Raw genomic sequence first — 21224 nt, forward strand, 5'->3', positions numbered from 1 at the left:
GGTGAATCCTCCCTTCACTCAGCCTGTGCCCACTATTATCTGCACAGCATTACCGTACTGGTTCCATGACACGCCCTCTGTCTGCAATGAATTTCACTTGAAGTGAGCACACCATATTATGAGATAAAGTTCTTGAGAAATGTTTTTTGGTGCTCCACCGATGCCTCATGGAAATGTAAAAATTACAAAAATATTCTATTCAGAGAAAATTCTGCTTGAGTTTTTTGGTATTTGTTAACTTGTTCTTTACTCCTAGGAAACATATTGTATAAAAACAGTCTTTGCTCTTTAAATATGTGACTGTTCCTGCTTATTCTCACCTGAAATCATTCTGGACCCAATGCAGAAAGGTACTTAACCACATTCTTAACTTTCAACACATGAACAGTCCCACTGAAATCAATAGGACTGTTCGTGCTTACATTTAAGCACATGCTTGAGCACCTTCCAGAAAAAGGGTCCCTGTTCGTAACATTATGATTCGTTGCAAAGGACAGGTTTATGACATTAACAGAGGATTATAAATTTAGCGGAGGAAGATTTAAAAATGCCTGTTTCAATCTAAAAACATCCAAAGGGATCAGAAAGCAGGGAAGAAAAGAAACCACAAAAAACAAAACATCTAAGAATTGTTTCTGTATAGAATGTTTTCTGAAAGTTTTCCATGACGCATATGTGCCTCTTTAAAAATTAAAATTGTTTTATGCAAAAAAAAATCTTAAAATGGTAATCTTTCTTTTTCATCTTTAAAGCACTCATACATATTTGCTGCTGTGCTAAGACATTTGTGTGCCAAGTTACAAACTTCTAAAAAACTGGATTTATAATGGCAATGAAAAAATATATAAGGAATCACTTTGACACGTCTCCATATATTTCTTTGAAGCTTTAAAATTTGATCCTAAATTCTCAGAAAAACAAATAATTTCACATTAGAACATAACAAGACATCTGTCAATGAAGCCACAATATAATTTCTGTTTACAATTTACACTATAAAACTCATATTTAAACAATGTCATTGGTTTAATTCATCCACTTTTAGAAGCTGTGTTAAGTCTGCCAAAAAACATCAGCATCACACAGTTGAACGGAATAATTATGTACATGGAGATCATTTCTTTGTAATTCATTATCTCTCCATAATATACATTTTACATTGAGAACAGACACAATACTGAACTCTAAGAACTAGCTCTCGGGTAAGGGTAAACAATACCAAAGAGGGCGATCTGATTGATGTACTGAGTGAATTCCTTGCCTGCTCTATGGTACAGCAATTCCAAAGAATCCATGGCCAGGATGGTTAAAGCATTTGTAAGAGCACAGCAATGTCCTTACAGGCAAGAGGTGCACGTTTCTGCTTATCTTCATTTTCTTTAAAAAAAACAATACAATAAAATTCAATGTAAAAATTGCAAAAATAGAAAATATTTCTACACTACATACACAATTAAGGCAGAGCTGTAACACTGGTGTTTGATATTACTCTCAATAAAGTTGTCTCATAAGAAACTAATAACTCCCAATTTTCTGAACACCCTGTAAATGAAGTAAGTAATTCTTCTAAGGTCTGATACTGCAGGCCTTCTACAGGCAAAATCACATTACAGTTTTAGCTTGAAGAGTAATATTAAAATAGATATCCTTGGGGCCATCTTTTGTGCCTGCTGCAGCACTGAGCACATTAATAAAAACAAATGAACAGGAGTTTTGCCAGTGTAAAAACAGCAAGACTGGGTGCTTATGCAAGTCTAATATGTATAATCTAGCGTGAAAATGGATCAACAGGAGGAGTCTGTGGAAAATTTACTGATCTTTTGGTTTTGTTTTTTAAATATATTTGAAAATCAAGACACTACACCAAGAAAATGAGATGATAAAAGACATTGAGAGCTTTGCCTCTTCCACTCTGTCTAAATTAAGCAAGCATTTAAGAAATGGAGCTATACTGGTTTCCACAGACCTCTGGAAGTTCAACGACTTGAGAAATACAGGGATCTACTACTACTCCATTTCTTGAAGTGTCATATTACAGTATTGCATAGAGGCCCCCACTGAGATTGGACCTCACTGTGCCAGGCACTGTCTGTACACAAAGTAAAATATAGTCCCCGCTTGGAACAGCTTACAAATCTAAACAGACAACGGATAGGAGGGGAAACTGAGGCACAGTGACTTATCCAAGTCACACAGCAGGTCAGTGGCAGAACCTCCTGAGTCCCAGTCCATTGCCCCATCCATTGGAAGACCATCCAGGGCACAAGAGTTTCTCTTTTAAAAATTTAAATTAATTTTACAACGTTATTTCATTTGCAATATTCATTTTAATTTTAAACCTTTTTCCCCCTGCCCTTTACCATAGTTAACACATTCATAGACTTCAATAGCTTGTTGGGTCCTAAAATGTGTAGTTATTTGTAAAATGGCCATGACAGCTCTGAATTGGCAACTTAATAAAATTCTAATAATTCTAGTGTAGTTTTTCAAGTCATGTTCATTCCTACAAAAATTAGTTAAATAAATTATGAGATGAAAGAGTGTACCTTAAATTGGTTAAACAACCCTGTCCTGGGTACTTGTACAAGAAGCCAACCAACCTGATGTCTCCCTTAATAATGCCCATAATGAACACTCCAGCTAAATGAGTTTTATTTCTCTATTCCAAAATCTTAAGTTTTTTGTGGGGAGTTGGGGTTTTTTAAGAGCTATATATTTATGCTGTCTGAATTTATCTGTAGGGCCAAATTTTCATATCAGACACTAAATTGTGTGGAAGTAAACCAACATAAGAACATAAGAATGGCCATACTGGGACAGACCCAAGGTCCATCTAGCCCAGTATCCTGTCTTCCGACAGTGGCCAATGCCAGGTCACCCAGAGGGAACGAACAGAATGAATGAACCAGCTTGCCAATACAAATGCAGGGGTCTGCAGGTTCAAGTACTGTATCAAGCATGAATTGAAAAAACCGGTCCTTGTAGTTTTACCTCCATACAGTTTGATTGGAAGCTTAATGGATTCAAAAACCCAAACAAACAGAGCTCAGCAGTTTAGTTACATTTACATAATAATAATCCATATGTATTCATGTGATCCCAAGCCTGAACTCCACCAAGGAGTTCAGAGACAGCATGCTCTAGTGGCTTTGAGCAAGGGACTGGGTATCTGGTGACCTGACTATATCCCTCACTTTCTGCCAGTGATGTGCTGTGTAACTTTAGACCAGAGGTGGGCAAACTATGGACCACGGGACTGTCCTGCCTGGCCCTTGAGCTCCCGGCCGGGGAGGCTCGCCCCTAGCCCCTTCCCTGCAGCCTCAGTGTCCCATGCCACCAGCGCTCTGGGCTGCGGGGCTGCGACCTCCTGCCAGGCAGTGCAGCTGCGACAACTGACAGGTGTAGTGTATTAAATTGCTCCCCATAGGAACATGCGATCTACCAAGCACCAGGACTGACAGCCATAAGTAGTACACCATAAGTGGCACATTCCTACAGGGAGCAATTTAATACACTACACCCGCGTAGGGAAAGCTGTGCTTCCCAAAACAGCCTGGCTGCCACCCCTTATCCGCCCCTTCCCACTTCTCACCCCGACTGCCACCCTCAGAACCCCAGACCCATCCAACCCTCCCTACTCCTTGTCCCCTTACTGCCCCCTGCCAGGACCTCCCGCCCCTAACCGCCCCCCCAGAACCCCACCCCCCTGCTCCCTGTCAGCCCCGACCCCTATCCCACCCCCGATCCCTGCCCCTTATCCAACCCGCCTGCTCCCCACCCCCTTACCATGCTGCTCAGAGCACCAAGACTGGCAGCCGTTAAGTAATACACGGTAAGTAGCACATTCCTACGGGGATCAATTTAATATACTACGCCCAGCCCCCCATACAGTTTCGGAATCCCAATGTGGCCATTGGGCCAAAAAGTTTTCCCACCCCTGATTTAGACAATGGTTCATTAGCAATATATGATGCAACAAGGAGGCAGAGCTGTCAGAAAAGCAGTATATTTAATAAAGCTGTTTCCAAGAAAACATGCTAAGGATTTTACTGTTTCTATCTATAGCACACGCAGGAGCAACCCACAGACTTACACTCACACCCCAGCTTCTAGTTCCTCCTGAAACCCAATTCTCTTTCTCCAGTACAACTCATCAGACTACAGACTAGTCATTTAACCCTTCTGGCCTTATCTGCTCTAGTAAAATTAGTACCCATATTCCTAAACTGCTGTTGTGGACAAGCCTCAAGGATTTTTTACAGCATGCTATGACAATCAGGCTTGAACATGGGCATACACATTATTTCTCACTCAGAAATAAAGAATAAAAAGATGACGACATATGATACTTGGCAGGCTTGCTTCTAAACAGAGGGTCAAATTATCAAAATAGGGGCTTTATACTTACATCTATCTCCACTACCAGTTCTAGGTTCAAATGCTACCACACTCACAAATGATTGCATTCATGTAATTAAGAGACAGAGTTCTGAAAATTTGCATTAGGATACTATTCATGCCAACCAACATCCCTTTAAAAGGTCAACTGGATTTTTTTTCCAAAGTTTAGATCTGAGTTGCTATTCCCATCTTATATGCAGCTGCTCATTCACAAGGGTCTGCTTTAGGAAGTTTAATCTATCAACAAGCATGCATATATTTTCTGCACTGAACAGTGCACAAATCACATCCTGCAGAGCAACTCATAACTCAAGAGAACACCACACTGGGACCTTCCTGTTTGCTGATGAAATAAAATTACTTCATTTTGGTCTAAAAGACATGACAATGTCCTCTTAAGTAATAAATATCTTGTAAGCAGACAATTTAGAATAATACTTGTTGTGATAAAGATGTACACTGTGACAGAAGTTGATTTTCATACTACAGGCAGAATCCCATCTCTTACATGTCCATGAATACTACCATCTGACCAGGAAAACTAGAAAAATAAAATGGTAATGGAGTTAAAAAGACCAATACATGTAAAGCAGGAGAGCAGAGTATTTGAGAAGTTACCAAAGACTTATAAGGCTTAGCCCTAGTCCACACTATGAGGTGAGGTCGACTTTAGCTGTGTTAGGTTGATTTTATAACCAATGCATCTACACAACCAACCCCATTCCGTCTACCTAAAGGGCTCTTAAAATCTACTGCTGTACTCCTCCCCACTGAGGGTAGGAGCAATAAAATCGACCTTGCTGGTTTGAATTTGGGGTAATACAGATGTAATTTCGACGGTATTGGCCTCCAGGAGCTATCCCAAGGTACTCCAATGTGACCGTTCTGGACAACACTTTGAACTCTGATGTACACAGGAAAAGCCCCGGGAAATTTTGAATTTCATTTGCTGAGCGTGGCGAGCTCAGCAACACAGGTGACCATGCAGTCCTAGAATCGCAAATGAGCTCCAGAATGGACAAAACAAGAGATACTGGATCTGACTGCTGTATGGGGAGAAGAATCTGTGCAGGCCGAATTCTGATCAAAAAGAAGAAATGCTAATATATTTGCCAAAATCACACAGGGCATGGTGGAGAGAGGCTACAACAGGGACACACAGCAGTGTCACGTCAAAGTAAGGAGCTCAGGAAAGCCTACCAAAAGACAAAGGAGGCAAACAGTCGCTCCGGGTCAGAGCCCCATACATGCCGCTTCTATGATCAGCTGCATGGCATTCTAGGGGGGACCCTACCACTGTCCGTGGACATCTGCAAGAGAAGAGGAGCATTTTGTGGATGAGGAGGAGGAGGAGGAGAATGCGCAGCAGGCAAGCGGTGAATCCGTTCTCCCCAGCAGCCAGGACCTTTTCATCACCCTGGAGCCAATACCCTCCCAAGGCGGGTTTCCGGACCCTGAGGCAAGAGAAGGCACCTCTGGTGAGTGCACATTTGAACTACACTACAGGCTTTAAAAGCAATTGTGTTTAATGTTTGATTTGCCCTGAAGAATTGGGATGCATTTGTGGCCAGTACAACTACTGGAAAAGTCTGTTAACGTGTCTGGGGACGGAGCGGGAATCCTCCAGGGACATCTCCATCAAGCTCTCCTGGAGGTACTCTGAAAGTCTTTGCAGAAGGTTTCTGGGGAGGGCTGCCTTATTTCATCCTCCACGGTAGGACACTTTACCGCGCAAAGCCAGTAGCAAGTAGTCTGGAATCATTGCAGCACAAAGCATGGCAGCAAATGGTCCTGGGTTTTGGTCGCATTCAAGCAACATTTGGTCTTTATCTTTCTGTGTTAGCCTCAGGAGAGTGATATCATTCATGGTCACCTGGTTGAAATAGAGGAATTTTTGTAAGGGAACAGTAAAAGGACCACGTTCATGCTGGGTTGTTCGTGCTTGGCTAAAAGGCATCATCCCGGAGAATAGCCACGCGGCGGGGGGAGGGGTGAAGGGATCATCCCAGAGAATAGTCACGCGGTGGGGTGGGGGGAGGTGTGTGCTGCACATCCACCCAAAAACCGTAGCCCCTCCTTTTAAACGTGAAACCCAACCAGCATTGCTTGCTATGGGAAAGGATGGCGCTGCAGTTTGAAACCATTCCCACATGTTACGAAGGTGTATGAAGCCAACCCCGTGTATCAAAAGGTTTACCATGGCTGCATGGAAACCAAATACTGAGGTTATCGCAGATCAGAAAGCGAAAAAAATGCACACGCGATGACATGTTTTCCAAGCTCACGCAGTCCTCCCGCACTGACAGGGCACAGCTTAATGCATGGAGGCATTCAGTGGCAGAGGCCAGGAAAGCATTAAGTAAGCGCAAAGAGCAGAGGCAGGAGGCGATGCTGAGACTAATGGGGCAGAACGGACATGATGAAGCATATGTTGGAGCTGCAGGAAAGCCAACAAAAGCACAAACCCCCACTGCATCCATTGTATAACTTGCCCTTCTCCCCAAGTTCCATATGCTCCTCACCCAGATGCCCAAGAACATGGGGATGGGAGGGGCGGCCCAAAGCAAGAGAAGGCTGTCATTCAAACAGTTTTGATTTGTAGTGTGGCTACAATATGCAATGTGACCTTGTTCTTTCCTCCTTCCCTCCTCCCGCACCCCACCCCACCCCACCCGGACTACCTTGTCAGTTATCTCACTTTTTTTTTAATTAATAAAGAAAGAATGCATGGTTTCAAAACAATAGTTACTTTATTTCCTTTGCCAGCTGTGATCGAAGGGGGGAGGGTGGTTGGCTTCAAGGAATTAAAATCAACAAAGGGGGCGGGTTTGCCGCAACGAGAAACACACACAACTGTCACACCATAGACTGGCCAGTCATGAAACTGGTTTTCAAAGCCTTTCTGAGGCACAGCAAGCCTAGCTGTGCTCTTCTAATCGCCCTGGTGTCTGGCTGCTCAAAATCGACCACCAGGCGATTTGCCACAACCTCCCACCCCACCATAAACTTCTCCTCCTTACTCTCACAGATGGAGCATACAGCAAGCAGCAGTAACAATGGGAATGTTTGTTGCAGAGGTTTAACCTAGTCAGCAAACAGCACCAGCGAGCTTTTAAACGTCCAAAGGCACATTCTACCACCATTCTGCACTTCCTCAGCCTATAGTTAAACTGCTCCTTACTACTGTCCAGGCTGCCGGTATACAGCTTCATGAGCCATGGGAGCAAGGGGTAGGCTGGGTCCCCAAGGATAACTATTGGCATTTCAACATCCCCAACGGTAATTTTCTGGTCTGGGAAGTAAGTTCCTTCTTGCAACTGCTAGAACACCCCCGAGTTCCTAAAGATGTGAATGTCATGCACCTTTCCCGGCCATCCTATGTTGATGTAGGTGAAACGTCCCTTGTGATCCACCACTGCTTGCAGCACCATTGAGAAGTACCCCTTGCGGTTTACGTACTGGTCGGAAAGGTGGTCCGGCGCCAAGATAGGGATATGTGTTCCGTCTATCGTCTCACCACAGTTAGGAAACCCCATTGCAGCAAAGCCATCCACTATGAGCTGCACATTTCCCGGAGTCCCTACCCTTGATGGCAGAACGTCAGTGATTGCATTGGCTACTTGGATCACAGCAGTCCTCACAGTAGACTTGCCCACTCCAAGTTGATTCCCAACTGACCGGTAGCAATCAGGTGTTGCAAGCTTCCACAGGGCTATTGCCACTCGCTTCTCAACTGTCAGGGCAGCTCTCATCTTGGTATTCCTGCGCTTCAGGGCAGGGGAAAGCAACTCACGAAGTTCAAGAAAAGTGGCCTTAAGTATGCGAAAGTTTCGCAGGCACTGTGAATCATCCCATACGTGCAACACTATGCGGTTCGACCAGTCTGTGCTTGTTTTCCGGGCCCAGAATTGGCGTTCCACAGTATGAACTAGCCCTACTGCCACCATGATATCCAAGTTGCCATAGTCCGTGCTTTCAGGAACACCTGTGTCCATGTCCTCATCACAATCTTCCTCGTGCTGGTGTCTCTTAGCCTGGTTCTGCACAGACTCCACGATAATGTGCGAGGTGTTTACAATGCTCACAACAGCAGCGGTGAGCTGAGCAGGCTCCATTCTTGCCGTGGTATGGCGTCCGCACAGGTAACCCAGGAAAAAAGGAGCAAAATGATTGTCTACCATTGCTTTCATGGAGGGAGGGTCGACTCACGACAGGTCCCCAAAACCAACCTCAACAATGTTTTTGCCCCATCAGGCATTGGGAGCTTAACCCAGAATTCCAATGGGCAGCGGAGACTGCGGGAACTGTGGGATAGCTACCCACAGTGCACCGCTCCGTATGTCGATGCTAGCCATGGTATTGAGGACATACTCCGCCGACTTAATGCGCTTCGTGGGGACATACACAATCGACTGTATAAAATCGATTACTAAAAATCGACTTCTAAAAAATCAACCTAATTTTGTAATGTAGACATACCCTTAGGTGCTTAGCATTCAGGAAAAACAAGAGCCATAACCCATCCCCTCCTCACTGCTCAACAGAGCTGGCCCACACAAACAGAGTCCACAGTGAACCCTGGAAATGCTATAGCGGGGGCCACTTTGACCCACACATCCCCAGCGTCCCTGGAGGAATTCCACCTGTCTGAGGGAGCTGCTGCTGCTGCTGAGCAGCGCTTTTCACACCCCTATATTTCAGGGGCCCAATGTAGGTATAACTCAGCCCTTTGTGTTTTGTTTTTAAAGTCTGTCCTGTTATGTCCATTTAGTTTCCAAAAATAGTTTCTCATTCCTTCTATGTTACCTAGAAAACAATGAGACAGTGCTGTCTAGTGGTTAGGACAGGTCACCAGGACTCAGAAATCCTAGATTCTATTCCTGGCTCTGCCACTGATTTTTTATGGTTTCAGACAAACTGCACGTTTCAGTTTACCCATCTGTGCAATGGGTATCATCAGCAGGGTGTCATAAAGCTCAATAAGACCCTCTTAAGCATGAAATCCTCAGATGTAAGGTATTATAAAAGTTCCAACCATTTTATTAACAGAGTAGAGGGTGGTTTGATTTTGCTCACTGATTTTAGTTTTTCAGGTTCAACTTTGTTACAGTACATTCATTGGGTTCAAAAAGTAGTCAAAAGGCAGGAAACAGATGGTAATAGTACTACTGTATTGCACTTCTTCACACTGAAAAGTAAATAAGAATGGAGACTCCAGCTCCTCCTTATTTTTAAGGAAGGAGAACCCCACGGCGGTGAAAGTAAGGCTTTCAAGAAAGAATGGCTATTCCAATGTAAAGAACTGCAAACAAGGAATGAACAATAGGTTCAGATACAATATATAAATACTGTGGTGGCATGCTTTAGTTAACTCATTATCAGAAGATAACATTATGTGCCAGGGTTTCTTTTAAAATGGAGCTCTCTGGCTATCACTGGGCTTCGTAATACATCACATGGTATGCTACACCAGCCAAGCTGGCGACGTGTGGCACCACTGCAGGGAGATCACAAACGCAGACAGCTATAGAATAATGAACGTGGGTGCAAACAAGAAAAGCTGCTAACTCCTGTATCTTAACCTGGCTTGAGAATTACTATTGAATGTGCCAGTTCCAAACTACAACTATGACAGTAATGCAGGGTCACCAAAGATGCAAATTAGGGTCAGATTACTCAGAATTACAGTTAATTTCCCAGATCTGGATATATGCATCTGAAAACATGGCTATCCAGACGGAAAGGCTGCACCATATCTTTTTGGCATCATGGTACAGAAGATAAAAATATTATCCCAGAACAAGGAAAACAAGAAGACAGTATCTCAGGTCTACAGTGAAACTTGTGACTTTTGCAAATATCTCACAATCCACTATTCTCAATGCAAAATTAAATAAATCTTGCCTGAAGTCCTATACACTCAAAAGAACTTCCTTGGTGAGAACTTGATGAGCATGAAGATTGTGCTTGTTGATTTCAAACATCTTTCCATTGTTCAAATCTGGATGCTCTAATGAGATGTCCAAATCCCATATCTGGGACACTCAAAAAAGCACTAATAAATTTGCCCTTCAATATGGCGGGGGGGCGGGGAGGGAAGCTCCGGGCACCGAGCCACTCCAGCGGATGGCCCAAGCAACAGAAGGCTTTCGTTCGAACAGTTTTGATTTTTAGTGTGGCTGCAAATCAAAAATGTGGCCTTGTCCTTCCCTCCTCCCCCACCCGACTGGGCTACCTTGTCAGTTATCTCACTTTTTTTTTAATTAATAAAGAAAGAATGCATGGTTTCAAAACAATAGTTACTTTATTTCCTTTGCCAGCTGTGATCGAAGGGGGGAGGGTGGCTGGCTTACAGGGAATTAAAATCAACAAAGGGGGTGGGTTTGCAACAAGGAGAAACACATACAACTGTCACACCGAAGCCTGGCCAGTCATGAAACTGGTTTTCAAAGCCTTTCTGATGCACAGCGCGCCTAGCTGTGCTCTTCTAATCGCCCTGGCGTCTGGCTGCTCAAAATCGGCCACGAAGCGATTTGCCTCAACATCCCACCCCACCATAAACTTCTCCTCCTTACTCTAACAGATATTATGGACCACACAGCAAGCAGCAATAACAATGAGAATGTTGGTTGCGCTGAGGTTTAACCTAGTCAGTAAACAGCATCAGCAAGCTTTTAAACGTCCAAAGGCACATTCTACCACCATTCTGCACTTCCTCAGCCTATAGTTAAACTGCTCCTTACTACTGTCCAAGCTGCCTGTGTACGGCTTCATGAGCCATGGGAGCATGGGGTAGGCCGGGTCCCCAAGGATAACTATGGGCATTTCTTCATCCCAAGGGTAATTTTCTGGACTGGGAAGTATGTCCCTTCTTGCAGCTGCTCGAACAGCACTGAGTTCCTAAAGATGCGAGTGTCATGCACCTTTCCCGGCCATCCCATTCTGATGTCGGTGAAATGTCCCTTGTGATCCACCAGTGCTTGAAGCACCATTGAGAAGTATCCCTTGCAGTTTCTATACTGTTGGCAAGATGGTCCGGTGCCAAGATAGGGATATGCGTTCCATCTATCGCCCCACCACAGTTAGGGAAACCCATTGCAGCAAAGCCATCCAGTATGAGCTGCACATTTCCCCGAGTCACTATCCTTGCTAGTAGAAGGTCAGTGATTGCATTGGCTACTGGGATCACAGCAGCCCCCATAGTACATTTGCCCACTCCAAATTGATTCCTGACTGACCGGTAGCAGTCTGGCGTTGCAAGCTTTCACTGGGCTATCGCCACTCACTTCTCAACTGTCAGGGCAGCTCTCATCTTGGTATTCCTGTGTTTAAAGGCAGGGGAAAGCAACTCACAAAGTTCAAGGAAAGTGGCCTTACGTATGCGAAAGTTTTGCAGCCACTGTGAATCATCCCATACCTGCAACACTGTGCGGTCCCACCAGTCTGTGCTTGTTTTCCGGGCCCAGAATCGGCTTTCCACTGTATCAACCTGCCCCACTGCCGCCATGATGTGCCAATTGCCACATCCCGTGCTTTCAGGAACATCTGTGTCCATATCCTCCTCACAATCGTCCTCATGCTGGCAGCTCCTAGCCAGGTTCTGCACATACTGCAGGATAATGCACAAGGTGTTTACAATGTTCACAACAGCAGCAGTGAGCTGAGTGGCTCCATGCTTGCTGTGCTATGGCATTTGCACGTGTAACCCAAGAAAAGAGGTGCAAGACGATTGTCTGCCATCACTTTCACGAAGGGTGGGAGGAAGGGAGGGAGGGGAGACTGACGATATGTACCCAAAACCACCCGTGACAATGTTTTTGCCCTATCAGGCATTGGGAGCTTAACCCAGAATGCCAATGCGCAGCGGAGACTACGGGATAGCTACCCACAGTGCACTGCTCCATGAGTCGATGCTCATCATGGTATTGAGGACGCACTCCGCCGACTTAATGTGCTTAGTGGGGACATACACAATTGACTGTATAAAATTGCTTTCTAAAAATCAACTTCTATAAAATCAACCGAATTTCGTAGTGTAAACATACCCTTAGTTGTCAATGTTTTTGAACAAAAGAGAGCAAGTCGTAATGCAGCTATGCAGATGAAATAAAATACTGTATATTTACTATTAGTGAACTTTAGTCATACTTCTCAGTACGCACATGTTCATGACTAGAACAATCATGGTTAATTAGGAATTCTGTATAATTTGTCCTCCTTTTGTGCTTAATTATATATTGCAATAAACAAATACAAAGCTGTAACATATACAAATACATTACAACAGTTTTGTGACTTGGTCTATTTAGTTGTCAACTTCAACTGCTGACTGTATTATGTATAACTCAAACAGGTAATTTTAGCTCTTAAGCAAGTCTTTTATGCTGTAAATCATTAGTAGAATTAACAATATAAATTAAGGTGATGTATGCTTTCCTGCTGCTCAGCTGTGTTACTGAATTACATTTACAAAATGTTACAAAGCGTTACAAAATTTCATTTATTCTTCCATAATACTGATCATCCAAGTCACACTCATTTGGAGGAAGGCATATTTATTTTGATAGGTTTTGAGAGCAGTTTTTAATTATATTACATCATTTAATGCAGGGTTGAAAGTTCATTATCCAACACAAAAGTAGTTTATTCTCTAAACTCCATGACTTTAAGAGGATATAGGGAAAAGTTAAGATAAACAACAAAAAGAAATGAAATGTTCATATATATATATATGAACATATACATATCCTGAGGGCTAGCTGGCTCAGGGAATTGCTAATGGAATTCAGAGCCTTTTACTTCTCAGTCACTGGGGCTTCATGACAGCCAAAGTCAGTAATAACTGAAAGCTGTTACTACAACCAAAGGTGTTGGCCTATGTGAAATCTGTTTGTTGGTCCAAGTCCTGTTCCTAATGGAAAAGGTCTATTTTTTTAAAAAAATCATATGGTTGGAACTCTTGCAGGCAGTCTAAGCAGAGACTGAGGACTGAATGGACAGAGAATGCATTTCAGAGTTCTTTTCAGAGAAGGTTTGAGGCACACTACCACAGGGATTTATCTGTAATAGAGTTGGTGGCTGTAGTTTAGCTACAAGTGGGTGGTAAAGCATTTCAGTAAAGTATTTGATACTGTATTAAAAAATGTGTCATGAGAACATAATCCGAATTTGTTGGGATGGTAGTTCTGTCATGAAGATTGAAAACTGGTTGAAATAAAGAGTTAAAAAAAACAGCGTATTGGCTAAGTGAGGTGCCTAGCAGTATGTGGCAAAGGTCAGTGTTACAAGGTCCAGTCTTATTTAATCTCCTCCCCACTAGTCTAGAAGAGGAAGAAAATAACATGTTAATGAAATTTGCAATTGCTACTAGAGGTGCAATGCTGCTGAAGAGAGAGAAATAATACAGAGAGACAGAAAATAAAAACAAAAATAAAATGAAATTCAAGTGAAAAAGCCAAAAGGGATGGCGGGGGGAGGAAGAGCTTGCCATTTGCCCAGTTGTGGTAAAAATTAGCTCCTTAGGAAGGAAGTGATTACTACTGCTATGTAATATTGCTGTCAAAGGAGAACATCTGGGCAGGTATGACACAAGAAAGGGTTGGAGCCAACCAGATGGGTTCTTATGCAACAACTTCAGCAGGCCCTGGGTCCAGTGCAGACACGAGACAACTAACTGCTGTAGACTAGTGGAGATGTTTTGCAGTAGAATGATTTATGTGCAAAGATTCAAAGAGCTAAATATTATATCTTGGCTAAGAAATGAATTAGAGAGGTTAAGCATAGAACACATAAGCCTTTTCAAACATTCAAAGTGAATCAACACAGAGTTGATTAAGTATTACTGAATATAGTACGAAAGGGAATATCCCTGGGGCTGCTATAATATTTGCTGGGTCACTGTGGAACTCAAAGGCCATCCAGAAGCCAGGGACTGAAGGATAAGAGAACAACCCTGAACATACTCCTGCACTTCACCAGGACTTGCAATAGAAGGGAGGATGGCAGCCAGCTACAGCAATTCTACTTCAGCTGGGGGAATCCTCCAACAGATTTGGTGGCTTTGTGGTCACTTTGAACTGCCAGATCAGAACAAATGAGAGAATCTGGAATTCTGGATTTTCTTTAATTAAAATGAAGACATTATCTCAAATCCCTTAGAATACTATCGTTGTGTCCTAAAACATCTACAGGTTTTTTCATTTAACCACAGTCTTCCCTTAAGTGTGTCTCCTCCTGGTATCTATTTTCTATTCTATACAGGTTCTTATACCATGCTAATACTGTAGGATCCAAGTGCCTTCCAATAGCGCATTACACATCTGTCACATGTTGTTTGTTCTGTCGTCCTCTCCCCAGAGGGAGATACATATGCAGTGGATTCTCTTAGTTTGGTAGGTCGGGTTTTATTTTTTAGTTTGGGTTTTTGGTTTTTTTTAAATATAAATATACCAGTTGTTCTGTGTTTATATTACAGAAGGCGCATGGTCAAAGAAATGCTGCTTGCATTTGGAGTGGAAAGTAGCAAGGTTTGTGATGATCTGTAGTTGTTGGGGGAGTTCATTACGGCATTGGGAAATGCAGAAAAGTTTACAGTGAAAGAGATTTCACAGAGGGCCGACACTGCAAGGTTCTGAGCCCCTTCTTCTTCTGGCAGCGCTTAGCACACTGAAGGATGATACTCATAATGTACAAGTTGAAATGGTACCTGTCATAGCTCATCTGTGCATGGCATTGGATAGTTGTCTGGGCGAGTTACAGCATTTAGCTTACGATAGTCCACACAAAAGCGTATTTTCCCATCTGGTTTGGGAACTAGAACCACTGGAGATACCCATGCACTTTCAGAGGGGTGGATTACACCTATCTGTAGCATGTTCTGGATCTCCCATTCTATAGCAGTTTTGGCTTGAGGAGCCACCCGGTAAGGTTAGACTCTAATTGTGCGAGCATTACCTGTGTCAATGGAGTGGTATACCCGTTCAGTCCGTCCTGGGGTGGCTGAGAACATCAGTGTGAAGCTAGTGCACAGCTCCTTGATCTGCTGTCGCTGCATACGTTCGAGGGTCATGGAGAGATTCACCTCTTCCACGTCACCATCACTTTTTCCTTCATAGTAGACACCTTCAGGCCACTCAGCGTCATCTCCTCCCTGGGCTGCAAACTGAAGAACCTTTAACTTTCTGGAATAGAAGGGCTTTAGAGAATTAACATGGTACACGTTAGGCTTTAGGTTTGAGGTGGAAGATGCTATGAGATAGTGAACAGCTCCCAGGCGCTCTTGGACCGTGAATGGCCCTTCCCACGAAGCTTCCATCTTATGGGCCTGGAGCACCTTCAAGACCATGACCTGGTCCCCTACTTTGAAGGAACGCCCTTTGGCATGTTTAACATACCAGGCCTTTTGTTCTTCCTGAGCATCTTTTAGGTTTTCTCTAGCAAGGGCTAAAGAGTCTTGGAGGGTGTTTTGCAGGTTGTTTACAAAGTCCAGAATGTTAGTTCCTGGAGAAGGCATAAACCCCTCCCATTGCTGCTTCACCAACTGTAATGGGCCCTTAACCTCGCGGCCATACACAAGTTCAAATGGTGATACAGCCCTGTAGGCAAAGAGCAACTGCTGAAACACTAGGTCCCAATCGTTGGAGTCCTCATTTATGAATTTATGTAACATGGCCCCCAAAGTTCCATTAAACTTTTCCACCTGGTCATTTGTTTGATGGTAGTAAGGGGTGGCAACCAAGTGATTCACCGCATGAGCTTCCCAAACGCTTTTCATGATCCCTGCCATGAAATTGGCATAAGGATGTCGGAGGGCCAAACTACCCGAGCAAAAATGTCTGTTAATGCCTCGCACGCACTTTTAGCCCTGTGTTGCTTAGAGCTACTGCTTCGGCCATCGCATGGCAAAATCTATGAAAGTCAGTAAGTACTGCTTTCCTCTGGGTGTCTTTTTCAGGAAAGGACCCAGAATATCCACAGCTACTCGGTGAAATGGAACCTCCATTATGGGGAGTGGCTGGAGAGGGGCTTTGACCTGGTCTTGGGGTTTTCCCACTCTTTGGTACACCTCACAAGAGCGGACATAGGAAGAAACATCCTTGCCCATTCCCTCCCAGTGGAATGACCTCCCCAAACAGTCTTTGGTCCTGCTCACCCCAGCATGGCCACTAAGATGATCATGGGCTAAGCTCAAGAGCTTTACCCGGTACTTAGTTGGAACTACCAACTGTCTTCGAGGATGCCAGTCCTCCTGGTGCCCACCAGAAAGAGTTTCCTTGTATAAAAGTCCTCTTTCTACAACAACCGGGATCGATTAGAAGAGCTGAGAGGTGGTGGGTTGCTCCAGCCCACCGTCCAAGCTCTCTGGAGGCTTTCATCTGCTTCCTGCTCTGCCTGGAACTGTTCCCTTGATGCTGGAGACATCAGTTCCTCACTGGATTGTGGACCTGGGCTTGGCTCCTCTGGAAGCGATGCAGGGGATGGGGCTGTTTCCGTTCTCTGTAAACCGCTTTCCGCTGGTGCACTAGGTTGTAATTTAGGCTCCAGCTGAGCCTCTTGCACAGGTTTAGCTGCTGCTGCCAGTGCAGGCTCGGTGGTGTCCTCTGGTGTTGGGATTGCAAGCGCTGGATTCAGTGCTGGCAATGGTTCTGGTGCTGGTGCTCTGTCAGTTCCGGTTTTGGGACAGGCTCTGGGTGAGTCTCTGCGACTGGATCCACTACATCTGTCACAGACATTGGCATGGGGTCCAGTTCCTCCACCTCAGTCTGGGTCTCTGGTAACACAGACGGGGCCCTTGTAGAAGGCTCAGGAACAGAGCTAGGTGTGAAGACTTGCTTAGCCTGGCTGTGGGTGACCATTCCCACCCTCTTGGCTAGTTTCACATGGCTGGCCAAGTCTTCCCCCAGCATAGGAATGGGATAATCATCATAGACTGCAAAAGTCCACATTCCTGACCAGCCCTTGTACTGGACAGGCAACTTGGCTGTAGGCAAGTCAAAAGAGTTTGACTTGAAGGATTGAATCGTCACTTGGGCCTCTGGGTTGATGAATTTGGGGTCCACTAAGGATTGGTAGATAGCTGACACCTGTGGTCCAGTATCCCTTCACGCGATAACCTTCTTCCCGCCCACACTCATAGTTTCCCTTCGCTCTGAGGGTACCTGGGAGGCTTCTGAGCCTGAGGACCTTTGGTGTGACCCCGGTGCAATGAACTGCAATTTGCTGGGGTTCATGGGGCAGCTGGCCTTTACATGCCCCAGCTCGTTACATCTAAAACATCACCTAGCTGACTGGTCACTGGGGTGAGGTGGGTTGCTGAAGAATGGTGTGGTGGGACGATAAGATGTCTGGGATTTTCTTTGGGGTGTAGGTGGGGCCTTGGGCTGCCCCTGGCGGTATGGTATGGTCTCGGGGTGTCCTTTCTGGTATCCGCCCAAACTGCGACCAGGGTTGTTCCTCTCTGCTACCTCCACCCGTTTTGTTCCGATTTGCCCCGCCTCTCTGGTGGTCTGGGACTGCTCGTATTGATCAGCATAAGACACAAGACTTTCTGCTGAGTCCATTTTCTTATCTCATAAACACTGTTTTATATCATCATTGGTCATAGTCAGGAACTGCTCCTGTACAACCAAATCACATATTCCTTCAAAGCTAGTTACGCCCCTTCCTTTGACCCATTTATCTAACAGATCTTTCATCTGGTTTACATAAGCCACATTACTAAGTCCCTCTCTTAAGGGCTCTAAATTTTACTCTGTAAGTTTCAGGTGTAATTTGAAATTGTTTTAAAACCAAATCCTTAAATTTACCATAGTCAGAAGCATCCTCAATAGGCATCTTGTTGAATATGTCCAGAGCTCTTCCAATCAATTTTGCTGTACCCAGTCAATGTGGTCATTTCTGGATCTTCAGGAATTGCATGGAGCGTGCACAGTCTCTCAAAGATGATGAAATATTCAGCAATATCACTGGATTCCTTATACTGTGGACATAGTCACTCCCATTTGTGGATTTTTGGGGAAATGGAGCCAGCTGCTGACGGGTTCCGTCGTTTCCACTCCATCACCTCCAGTTCATGCTTCCTCTCTCTTTCCCTCTCCTTCTGAGCATGCTGCCTCTCTCTTTCCTTCTCCTCCAGTTCATGCTGCCTCTCTTTTTCCCTCTCTTCCTTAGCAACTTTCTCTCTGGCCACTTGTGCAACAATTTCCATCTGTTTGAATTCCAGTTGTCTTTCGTGTTCCTTCTTTCTTTCCTCAGCTTCCAATCTGGCTAATTCCAGTTTTTTCTGGACCTCGCTTTCTGTCATGTTTGCTAACCTTCCTGACCTTACTGCAGCCTAGCCCGAGAGCTAGAAAAGAAAAAAAAAACAGCCTGTGAATTCTCTTGCTATACCTTAACTCCTCTGCCATTAGGCAAAGAAAAAAAAAACCTCCAGCTGCTCTCAGCTTTAAAAAAAAGTGTCCTTTAAAAAAAAAACCTCCCTGGTTTTCAAGTAGCTAAAAGGAAAAAAATGTGTCCTTTTTAAAATCCTGAGGTCTGTGCTTCTGGTTCAAAATGATCCCACCGCGCTGCCACCACATCAGGGTTTCCTCCCCACTCTGAACTCTGGGGTACAGATGTGGGGACCCGCATGAAAGACCCCCTAAACTTATAAGTACCAGCTTAGGTTAAAAACTTCTCTAAGGAACTAATCCCTTCATTGTCCTTGGACTGCTGCCACCACCAAGTGATTTAGACAAAGATTCAGGAAAAAGACCACTTGGAGTCCCTATTTCCCCAAAATACGGCCCCCAACCCATTCACCCCCTTTCCTGAGGAGGCTTGAGAATAATATACCAACCAATTGCCTTTAATAAAAGTACAGACCAGACCCTTTATCTTTAGGACACTAAAACCAATCAGATTCTTAAAAGAAGAACTTTATTATAATGAAAAAAGTAAAAGAATCACACCTGCAAAATCAGGATGGAAGGTAACTTTACAGGGTAATAAAAGATTTAAAACACAGAGGACTGCCCTCTGGACACATCTTCACAGTTCCAAAAAATAGGAATAAAACTACCTCTTAGCATAGGGAAAATTTACAAGCTAAAACAAAAGATACTCTAATGCATTTCCTTGCCTTTACTTACAATTTCTGTAATTTTAGATGTACCATTTCAGGTATCTTTTTAGGAGCTGGTTTACCTGCTTGGTCTCTCTCTTTGTCCCGAGAGGGAACAAAACAAAGAGAGCACAAACAAAACCTCTCCCCATCCCCAGATTTGAAAGTATCTTCTTTCCTTATTGGTCCTTTTGATCAGGTGCCAACCAGGTTATTTGATTTTCTTAATCCCTTACAGGTAAAAAAAAAAAAAAAAGTCTGTACCTCTGGCCAGAAGGGATTTTACGTTACTGCATACATAAAGGTTGTTACCCTTCCCTTTTATATTTATGACAGTATCCACAAAGATTCTTATCTTCAAATGACCAAATCACTTGGGAGCAATGTATTCCTGCAACCATGTGTTAGACAGACTATGGATTCAGTGCTGCCTACAAATATGCAGCTCTACACCAACTTTGTAAAGAAATCATTTCCTGTGCTTGTGAACCCATTCTTACATGATTTTTCACCTCAGAGATCTTCAAGTGAAGAGGAAACAACTGAGTTTATTTTATGCTACTACGTATCTTCAGGCAGGAGCAAGAACTATAATTTTAGGAGAAATTCATAAAAGGGTGATTTACCTGTCTTACATTCACAAAACGTACACATTCCAGCCACATATTCAGGAATCCTTGCCCACACTGAGCACACTCTTGTTTTTTGGAAAGTATATTGCATGCTTCCAGGTTCTGCTTTACTGCAGTATGTAGAATGGAGTCCTCTTTGGTTAACTGACTGAAAATAAATCTTGCCGCTATTTCCTGGATAATTTAACAGATACAGAATACAACTCTTGAAATATTTTCACAATATGTGGTATTAGGTCAAAATAAATACTATTTTGCCACCTAAAACTGAATGATGACTAATCCCAACACTGGAAATCACGTTATGCACCTAAATACCAATTAGCAGTTAGAACAATGGTGAACTACGTGTACTGCTGCTGCCATTAATTGCACTGTCCATAATGTCATTGCCACTGCAACTTTGCCATTGCTATTCAGTTCATTAACTCTGTGCTGCTCAGTCAATTTGCTGCCACCTGAACTTTTCTTCACATTTCTCACTTTCTCCCTCTCCCCTTTTCATCTTTTTCTTCTTTCCCACACCGCAAATCCCTCTTACATCCTGCTGTGTTCTCACATGCATGACCCTTCCACCTCCATTAGCACAGTCAGTCACTTTTGCACAAAAAGGAATTAAGGAATTTTTTAAAAAATTACTATGATTATTTTAAAAAATTGTTTATAAACAGCAAAGAAAATCTACAAAAAACGCCCCTACTAGAGCCATCAAGCAACTGTTTCATCTTATTTACATTGCTCTTGTCCTCTGTTTTCCTAGCTTCCTCCCTTCCCCCAAATCCCTTTGTCATCATGATTATTTTAAAATTTAGATTGCACATTTTTCTGGACAAGGACTGTCTTATTGTTCCACACATGGTCATGCACATCTATGGCACTGTATAAGTCACCACTTAACTTACTATATTTTTTATTGTCTACATTCATCACCTAATATTCAACTTAAATGTAATGGATATGTTATATGCTTAAAATACTTCCTAAATTTTGTTCAAGTATTGCATTCTTAGACTAATGCAGCAATCCGGACATAGGCAGAACTCTCACTGAATTTCAGTGGGGATTCTGGTGGAGCAAAGTGTACTAGAGCA

The 21224-nt window shown here is 43.6% G+C and overlaps 1 protein-coding gene across 3 annotated transcripts in view; it reads right to left on the reverse strand.

Annotated features, from left to right (window-relative positions):
* Nucleotides 1-1007: 1007 nt before the first annotated feature.
* The window catches only part of LRRC69 (leucine rich repeat containing 69), a 54240-nt gene continuing 34023 nt past the window's right edge, over nucleotides 1008-21224 (reverse strand). For 2 of the 3 annotated variants that reach the window (XM_043539362.1, XM_007052949.4), the window contains 2 exons: nucleotides 20128-20307; nucleotides 1008-1377 (listed from right to left, as the gene is read on the reverse strand). In XM_043539362.1, coding sequence (XP_043395297.1) covers nucleotides 1267-1377; nucleotides 20128-20307 — 291 coding nt within the window. In that variant the 3' untranslated portion in view covers nucleotides 1008-1266. The remainder of the gene's footprint in view (nucleotides 1378-20127; nucleotides 20308-21224) is intronic. The other variant, XM_043539363.1, reaches the window with a different exon arrangement.

The sequence above is a fragment of the Chelonia mydas genome, chromosome 2, assembly GCF_015237465.2.
Source record: "Chelonia mydas isolate rCheMyd1 chromosome 2, rCheMyd1.pri.v2, whole genome shotgun sequence".
Lineage (NCBI taxonomy): Eukaryota > Metazoa > Chordata > Testudines > Cheloniidae > Chelonia > Chelonia mydas.